General features: G+C 40.7%; 2 protein-coding genes across 2 annotated transcripts in view; both read right to left on the bottom strand.

Annotated features, from left to right (window-relative positions):
- Positions 1-1,992, bottom strand: part of cpb1 (carboxypeptidase B1 (tissue)) — a gene marked incomplete in the record, with an annotated part of 8,009 nt that extends 6,017 nt beyond the window's left edge. Inside the window, 6 exon segments of the mRNA XM_014002152.1 lie at positions 88-192; positions 278-379; positions 483-582; positions 675-799; positions 1,029-1,104; positions 1,827-1,992. Coding sequence (XP_013857606.1) covers positions 88-192; positions 278-379; positions 483-582; positions 675-799; positions 1,029-1,104; positions 1,827-1,891 — 573 coding nt within the window.
- Positions 1,993-3,389: 1,397 nt separating this feature from the next.
- agtr1b (angiotensin II receptor, type 1b) lies at positions 3,390-5,282 on the bottom strand. The gene has a single exon (XM_014002153.1). It carries the CDS (start codon positions 5,218-5,220, stop codon positions 4,132-4,134), a length of 1,089 nt encoding a protein of 362 aa, XP_013857607.1. The 5' UTR covers positions 5,221-5,282; the 3' UTR covers positions 3,390-4,131.
- Between the last annotated feature and the right edge of the window lie 4,432 nt (positions 5,283-9,714).

Raw genomic sequence — 9,714 nt, 5'->3', positions numbered from 1 at the left:
ATATCGGGATATGTCGTATCGTGACCCCTCTGTCATGATATGTATCGTATCGCCAAATTCTTGCCAATACACAGCCCTAATTGTTACCTCTTTGACGAACCACTGGCAGAAAGCAGGAGAGATCCACTCTCTGGCGTGGATACCACAGTCCATGAAGATGGCAGGTTTAGCAGAGCTCGATGTCTTTCCAAGCTGTGGTTTTTGAACAGATTGTAAAATAAACTAGAGTTTCTAAAGAGGCAGAACTGATACGTATTTGAAACAAACCTTGAATTACCTTCAGGAGAGTCATGGGGCGGCCCTCAAATGTGTTTCCAATCACTTGCTTGCTGATCAGACTAGGGTTGGAGGAGGACATGGCGTTCATCCAGTCTTGGATCTTAAAGAAAGGACAAAAGAAAGAAAAATGAGATCAATGTGATAACATTATACCTCACAAAAAGGATCTCAGGACTACAATTTGGTTGTTTTTTCACTCTTACGTCACTCCAGGTGTTGTACTTGGTGTAACTGTGGGCTCTGGGAGACCCTCTGCTCTCAGCCTGGCCTTCGATAACAACCTGAACATCCTCAATCAGAGTCCTAAAAATAAATAGTTATGGCAGTAACGCATGTAAAAATAGTTTAATATAAAAAAAGTAGTATTGCTTTTATTTTGCTCATTCTGGACTTACTCATACTCCACGCCGCTCTGCCCCAACATGGTGTAGACCATGTCGAGGTACTTGGCCGGTATGTGGATGTCCACATCGWTGTTGATGGTCACCTGCTCAGAGCTCTCGGGGCTCCACATGTCGACCTGCAGGTGGCACCATAGTCCAATGGTTGTTCAAAGATTTAAACCTAGATATGGTCTTCCATCATAATAATGGATTAGATATTATATTGCATCTAAAAGGTTTGATTTAAAGAATAAAAACAGAAAAAAAAAATATTTGAATGCCTGTAGGTCACCCCTTCCACTATTAGAAAACTTGCTAAACCATAGAAGACAGAACTGTTTGGAGAGTATGAAAGTAGATAAGTACTTCAATGCTGTTAGCCAGCTCCTTAATGAAGATCACATGTTCATTCAGCCTGGGCTTCAGTCTGAAGACTTTGTCTCTGTAGAGAGAAAAAAGAAGAAAAAAAGAGAAGAGATGCTAATAATAAAGAAAAACATCAAATTTTGACTGCTTTAAAAGCATCTTAATTTTTGAACTTTTGAAAGAACTTTGCATTAAAACTGATTATTTTTTGTACTTAAAAAAATATAAAAGGCACAATTTAAAACAAAATTWACTGCGCATTTTCTACCCCAAAAAACTTTTCAAGATTGTCATTTTCCACAGATATGACTGACATACAAAACATGATGTCATTGCTGAAAGACCCAATTAAAAGTGTATTTTTGTTAATTATTTTCTTTCTTATATGTGCAGATAAAACAACAGCTCATTCCTTGAGTTTCCATGTTTTTTTTCTAATTCTTGACTGACTGATAGGTCCATAAAAAGTGGCTCAATGAAGCAAACACATGTAAAAATAATTAATATACCAATAGAACTGGAATGATGATCAAAGAGAAATGTATTATGGTAAGATAATAAAAATGGGGTATGACTCAAGGCTTAACAGTTCTTGGGAGCACACAGTATTTAACATAAATCTAAACATACACGACTTTTACAAAATTTGGGAAGATWAAATATAATTTTATGTCTCAGTGGTAACAAAGTTCAAAGCCGTAATTAACCCAACAGCTTCTGCCTTTTTGATAGTCTCCATTTTATGCATAACTTACAACAAAATCAAACATTTTTTATAAAATGAAGTGAAAACTGTACCCCTCAAAGCGAGTGATGTCAGCGAGCGCTGCAGCCACCAGTCCGAAAATCAATAGAAGCTTCATGTTGGCAGTAAAGCTGGTCTTGTCTGTGAACTGTACTTATAAACACCAGCTTGTCTTTGATCTACCAATCCTCTTCTGTGAACCTTGTTAGTGTGTTTTTTGGTGCCACGTGGAGGAACAAGAGCCCTCACAATAAATAGGTAATGATTGATAGATATTTGTGGAAACTTCAGCCAAGGTTACTCTAAATAGCGACATTCTCTTTGACTTGAAGAGTTTAAAAAAACATGTATTTGTGCATGTTTTCATTTGTCAGTTGTGTTTGGAGAATATTTCATGAACCGCTGAGCAAATTTTCATAAAACTCCCAGAAAATAATCATCACATGTACTTGTACAACCAGTTAGCATTTGTGGTCAGCCCAGTTCAACATGGCCACCAAGTGACTTTAAATCAGACCAATGTAGCTATAACCCAGTCAGTTCTCTAAATATCATAATAAAATTAGGTTTGATAGSAGGGGAGACTAATCTCAAACAAATACTCAGATCATTAAATGATTTTATAAGTATTTACAACTGTTGGCAAAATATTTCATGAGCCGGAGGATGAATTTTATTGAAACTCAATACCCTGATGTTCAAATGGACGATCTCTCTGTTACAGTAATTGGGTATTTTAATAATCTTCTTTTTAATTAGCATCTATAGCCAGACTTATTGTGTTCATTTAAATATTTCTGAGGTAAATCATGGATAGAGGAGTGAAGGAATCTGAAGCTGACAGCCAAATGTCAGGCAGAGTAAGTTACTTTAATTTGTAGCCATTTGATGGTGACTGAARGGTTTGGTAACTTCTTCTCTGCACGCCTCCGGTGATAGAAGTTTCACTAAAACTGGTTGCCTGAAAACATCTGAAGCATTTGAACAAATTAGACTGGATTCAAAACTGCCATATAAGGTTCTATTTAAATATAATATAATATAATATAATATAATATAATATAATATAATATAATATAACATATTTCTATATATGTTCTATTTATTTTGGAAAATAATGGTAAATAAATAAATAAATTCAAGAAGAAACGGTTAAATGAGTTATTTTCAAGTGTGCTTGAAAAAAACCCATTCTATTGTGTAGCACAGGGTTATACATGAACAATATGAATCACAATTTCCAAATATAAACATTTGCATTATAACTTTTGAAGGGGACATTTGTTGAATTTTGCTTTGAAGAATCAGATCTGTCTGAAACATGATAAACAGATATAACGAGTTATTTCAGAGGTAGACAGCTAGATCAGCCAATATGGCAAAGATGGTGCAGTCAACTAATCGTCTTAGTTATAATGCTACCAATGTTCGTCTTTAACCACAAGAATTAAAATCTGTCATTTTTCAAGATAAGATGATTTTTGTTTAAWACTGTCCCATGAAAGGYAGRGGGTGATATGCATTTCTTCAAGAAATATTAAGTCTTTTGGACATTTTGGTAATGACCAATAAGGATAATTCGTTCATTTTGAGGTCATTAAAAAGTCAACACATGATCTGATATTTTTAAGATTTATTTATATTTTCATATACTCACAAAATGTACACTTACAAGAGTATAAAAGCAAAAAACAAAAATAAACCATCAACACTTTTAAATACCACATAGACATATACAAATAACAACCGGAGAGTTTGTGTGCCTCTCTAATTKTTACTCCCAGACATATATACATTTTCACAAAGACTTGATAATACCACATAACATAATGGGCACTAGTTATTTCAGTCCAATATTTTACATATGTAAATGTACACAACATTCTGTTTCATGTTTTCATTTTTTCCTTTAATGCAGCTGCAGGTAGAACACGCTGAAGTGAATTTCTGCACTTGATCACTGTTCAAACCTGTGAAGGACCTGCTGAGCTCACAAAACTGCACAATACATTACCTCACAGTACTGAGAAAACGTTCCAGAACATCTATTACAGCATATATAACTGGATAACTGATATTCATTCAAGCATGGTCTTTTGTAGAAGACAGATTTGCTTTTTTTGATGCAGTGACATGGACATACTTAGCATTGCCCAAGATTTATCAGCATGTTATGAAACATGTAATAGTGATCATCCATTGGTCTCACAGAAGCCCATGAATACCATATTTTTATAAATGTTTCAGTGCTTGTTGAGGGTTTTAAATACACGGAAAGTCACTATCTCAAGCCTCCGAACCCAAAAACCAAAAGGAGAAACTGTACCCGGCCTGTTTCCATCCTGGTTTCAGTTTTGGTCACTTAACCTCACAGGAAGCATTACTTTTGACTGTAAGGCTCAACGCTTCAGTGGCACGGAAAGAGAGGGCACTCATTTTGGAGCTGATGCTCGGGTGAGCCCTCCTGCCTCTRCCCGAGGAGCAACACAAAAGACGCATCAAGTTTTTGCGATAGCTGTGCCCCACAAAACTGTACAAGATGGGGTTGACGCAGCTGTTGAAGAAGGAGATGCAAATGGTGAAGGGCATGGCGGTGTCGATGATTTCCAGGATGGCACAGTTCTCCCCGGGCATGAGCTGAGTGAGCAGCTGCATGAAGTGGAACACCTGGTGGGGCACCCAGCACAAGAAAAAGGCGAGGACTGCTGCAGCTAGCATGCGCAGCACCTCGTCGTCCCGGGAGCGGGATGTCTTTTGGATGCGTTTYGCCCGCAGGAGCGCCCGCCCAATGAGGCAATAGCAAGTGATGATGATGATGAACGGCACAAGGAAGCCCAGCAGGCTTTTCATAAGGCTGATGGCCAGAAGGAGGTTTTTCAGCTTCTCCTCATTTTCTTTTGATGGATGCAGGATCCCACACACGGTGGTCTCGGAGTTTTTAATGTTGTGGACGTCCCTGGTCAGGGCTGTGGGGATGCTGAGCACTAAAGAAAACAGCCAGATCAGTACACAAGTGATGCGAGCGTACACCACAGTGCGAAAGCGCCGTGACTGCATCGGGTGCACAATGGCCAGGTAACGGTCCATGCTGAGAGCTGTGAGAAAAAAGATGCTGGTGTAGAGGTTGAAAATGACCAGACCTGCGCTGGTCTTACACAAGAATCCCCCGAAGGGCCAATGGTACTCCATGGCTGTGGACGTCGCCCACATTGGGAGAGTGATGACGAAAGTGAGGTCAGACACGGCGAGGTTCAGAACAAAAATGTTGGCCACCGTTTTGAGCTTCATGTAGCMGTAGATAACAGCCACTACCATGCTGTTTCCGATGATGCCGAGGATAAAGTTGCAGCTGTACACGATGGGCACCAGGGTGAAGATGATGTGATTTCCAGACATGCCGCATGTCAGATTTATCCCTTCCACCGTTTTCACTGTTAGGTTCTGCATCTTCTCTKTCTAGTGCCAAATCCTGGGACTTTTTTTAAGAGGGGATGGGGGTTTGGGTTGGGGGGTGGGGGGCTTGTTGCACTTAAAATGTGCCACTTCAGCCCCTCCACGAGCGCTGATGGTTTTTTTGGGTCCCATTNGTGCTTGTCAGCGGGGTGCGTCTGTGGTGACTGATACAGGCCTTGGGCGAGGGCCTCAGCAAGTCCTATAAAAGAAACAAGAAAAAATGTCACAGACAGTCTGGGAGAGGAACCGTCATTACCGCTGGCATGGCCCATAAACGCTAATCCACACGAGCACCCATGAACGTGCTCACCCAACACCAGCTCATTAAAGACCTGCACATTAAAGCCATCCTGAAGCTTTATGTTATTTCTGTAAATGAAGAAGCCATGAAAAACAGATGTTGTATGTTTATTCCAAAAATGCCCTTTGAAAGATCATTATTCCGACGGTCTGCTTCCTCTAAATTGTCCCTCGGCTAATGGACGGCAAGAGTAAAAGAGTGTTTATCAAAAGGCCGGTCCRTCTGGGTGGACTGACAGCGCCCAGAAGAACATTTATGCTTCGCGTTATGACCTGTGTTAATTGAGGCTGCATGGCAAAGTGCGAGCTCCGATAACAACGCCATTAAACGCAGAGGAAGGAGGGAGGAGGGASAGCTTCCAGGCTCCAGTCACCGTAAAAGACCTGTCACGTTTGAAACCCTTGGCTCGCAGAGATACCCTGTACCCAGCATGAGAACTTCTAATCAGCGCACACCTAAACAAACAGGACAGTAGGGATTCGGCTCTGTGGAAACTTCACTCTGTGAGAAAATCAAACCTGCTTGCTGCAGAAATTTTAGCCTCGGGGCTAGKTTTTTTTTTTCTTTCTCCTCTTGTATCATTTATATGAGCAGAATGTCACATTTAAAAAAAAATCCACCCCTATTGCTGATGGTCTTTATGTTTAATAGAATGGCTTTGTGAGTGCCATTAGTGGAAATGAAGTAATAATATTAACATAAGCCTTGTGTGTGTGTAACATTTTAGCCAGAAGGGCAGTTTCTGTTACTAATTATGTGCAAATAACATGTTTGTGGATTCATTAAAACGAGAAGATGTTGAAGGAAGCTTTAAGCTTAAGTGGGTAAACAAGCACAGTGATGCTATGATAGGTTAACTGTAGAAATTAATATTTTATGTGATTAAAAAAACACTAAAAATCAGAAAAAATCAATCATTTAGTTTGGCTAAACTAAGTACAGTTATTACCACAAGATGGCATCCTAGCAATATGATATAATCACATTTACAACTGCCTCAGGAGAAAAACCTATATCTATACATCCCGCTGAAATAATAATGTTAATGTGAATATATTTTTATTGGGGGCAGATGGAAAATTTGCGGCACAGTTCCAGTTGAAAACCTTCCCCYGGCTGCATTCCTGCTGCCCTCTGATTGGCACTGAAGCTGTCTGAGTAGTGACGTGGAACAGTTTTATCTCTGATTACAGGATCTTTTTCTTTGTCCACCAGCTTTCGGCGGGGCGAATTCTTCGCGCACTAAAGCAACAGCCGTATCGATTGCAGATGTGGGGATTGTAAAGCGTTGGAAGTGGTGCGGGGTGCCAAGAACAACAGAAAAATGAAATAKCTGCAAGTTTCTTGCGCAGTCACCGATGTCCCGACGAAGCCGTGGTTCAGATGTCGTTCACATTAGCTTGAATGATTATAACCAGCGGGTTATAAATTCAAAATATTCTCTGGAGAAGTAGTTGAACACGTTCACACAAATTCAAAYCCAATGCTGTGAGAATTTCTGATCYGAGAGACGGGGAGGAACTGACCTACAACTTTTAGCTTTGCAGGAACAGTTAAGCGCCAGTGTTTTTCCATGAGGGAAACACTGACAGTGAAGGCAGTGACATATAAACAAGGCTAAATGTCATTGCTGTGCTTATATGTGTGTAAGTCCTGTAAAATTGGCGAGGTGGCTAAGACAGGAGGTGGATCGGAAGCAGGTTGAGAGTTACTGTGTCCAGTGAGCTATAGCTCCGAGTGAGATGGCACATTACTGAATGGCAGCCATAAACCCTGGGTGACCACAGACAGGAAGGTAAACATCTTCTTCGCAGGGTCCACGGGGGCAAGCTGCATCCTCCAAGACAAGACAAAAGATTGTGAGGCTCCGGGCTTTTTTGCAAACATAAAGCTGCTCACAATGAACAATAAAAGCAAGATTTAGAGGAAGTTTGGGGACATTTCTGCCCTGCAGCTCACCGCCTGACTTCTGAGTGACTATAGCTGCAACATTCCACATCTAATCCTACTTTCAGAGATGTTTAAACGTTGGCCCTTCCTGCGTTACATCATGGGAATCTTAAAAAACAAAAAAAAAGCTAGGAAAGTTGGAGAAAGCTTGAACAGAAACAAAAGTTCCCATCAACTGAGCTATCCGAGAGGCTTGGCTCTGGAGCACCACCAGCTGGCCACTAAAAAGGGAGAGCTCCTAAAACAACCTCCGCTTGGTGGAGTTAATGATTTATACCAGCCCATTACGAAGTGAAGTTCACCTCACTGCACCGCCTCTAAGCCTGCCGTCTCCTGATCATCCTCTCGTTTTAGCGTCGTTTCAGCGCTGTTCGGTCAACAGGAAGTCTCGCAACAATGGGCGCTTTCAACTTTTTACATCCTGCACTGCTGAACATGTCACAGGAGCGTGAATTTATCGCCACTGTCCACCGGCAGTTTCAAAACGGCACAATTACACAAATTGTCAGCCTGAAGATTAGGCGTGTRAATATCAGAATGCTGCATCTCCTGCTTTACCTTTTTTCAGTTTTTTGTTTCAATTTACATGTTGATTCATTAGATAACCCGCTTTGCAACATTATCAATAACTGCACATTTTACAAAACTGCACATGTTGTGGCTGTATGCCCAGAAACATTGGGAATATCAGTGACAGAGTGCAGAAACTAATTTATGATTGGCTCTAGAAGTCATGTCTGCCGATTACTGTTTACAAAACTCTGCTGTATGTGACCTCTAACCTCTGTCTCTGCAGTCATCATTCACGTTGTGCACTGCTATGTTTGATTACAATAACAAGGCAGATAAGAAATCCATTTCTGAGCCACTTATGTCCAGTTGTCGTAGGTTATTAGAGGACTGTTTCACTGCTGTTGTTTTAAACACAGAAACATCCGAGGCGAAAGATGATGTTGAAAACTTAATAATGTTTCACTTCTTAAAATAATTATTTCTGCTCAGTCAAAACAGATTCTTCTTTTTCTACACTTCAACAGGCCTACCTGTTTTCTCCCTAATAAGGCTTTTATTTTTTTTATCCAGTTCTCCTGTTTCCATCAATGTTTTCAAATGGAATTTTTCATAAGTTAGGATTTTCAGAAGGCATGAAGTTTTTTTTCTTTTTCTAAAACAGGAAATGGATCAAATTTTCAGCGGATCTATGGAACCTTTGTTTATAGACTGCATAATACAGTTGTGGATTCTCCTTTTCATGATTTCACAGCCTGTATTTTAAAAAAAGACTTTCATGCAAACAACTCTGAACAAACAGTAGAGGCAGGCCGTGCCAGTCGAGATGATGGATAAATATGTTCGTCTTCTGTGCAAATATTTACKCTGAATTACAAGTTATATATGGTTACAAAATCTTTCTGCTTCTGGACAGAGAGGCGTTAATCGAGCAGTTCAAGTCGAGACAGATGACGTGACTTTAAAAATTTGGTGAAGTAAAAGCTTTTGGATATTTGAAATAAAAAGGTGGATGAGCCAGAGGCCTGAGAACGATGCAAACTCTTACCTGTGATGTGGAACCTGGAGGCTGCTGATGCTTTTAGAGMGGCACAGACAGACAAGAGATAAGAGAGACCACCGCAGCTGTGTGCCAGTGACTGCCTCTGATTTAACTTAAATTGTGGAGTGAGACGAGCCGGACTAGTGCCTGACACACACACTGCCCCCTCCCCATCCCACACCCCCACAAACCCTCCCTTTCCCTCTCTCTCTCTCACACACGCACACACACTAACACACTCCAATGATGAATGAATAATACGGCAGCCAGTCACTTATGTTTCTTCCCAGCTCATCTCTGTTTAGCCAACAGTGTATAGTCACCCTGAGACACAAACAACCACAATAAAGTTCTTGCACAACATCACCTCTCCCCTGTCTTTTTTACCCCCACCCCATTTTTTTTCTTAATGCCTGTTTTCAATCACTTTAACACAATCTAACAGACAAATCTCATGCCTGTTGCACAATCTTATAAGAATGCATCATTAAGTAATGCAGTTTGATTAAGAAGTTGCAGTCATGCGTCTCATCAGAGCGGTCCCCTGTGCTTCGTCCTCGGCTCATCTTGAAAGGAATGGCCATGGCTCTGATTGTGACTGGGCCTGTCATCACGTTATAATAATAGCTGCCACGAGCAGGCTCTTAGCACCGTTGGAGTTGTGTTGTTGGGGCGTGGGGTGGGG

Source organism: Austrofundulus limnaeus, unplaced genomic scaffold (assembly GCF_001266775.1).
Source record: "Austrofundulus limnaeus strain Quisiro unplaced genomic scaffold, Austrofundulus_limnaeus-1.0 Scaffold12, whole genome shotgun sequence".
Lineage (NCBI taxonomy): Eukaryota > Metazoa > Chordata > Actinopteri > Cyprinodontiformes > Rivulidae > Austrofundulus > Austrofundulus limnaeus.
The sequence above is the reverse complement of the archived record's forward strand: the minus strand, read 5'-3'. Positions and strand labels throughout refer to the sequence as shown.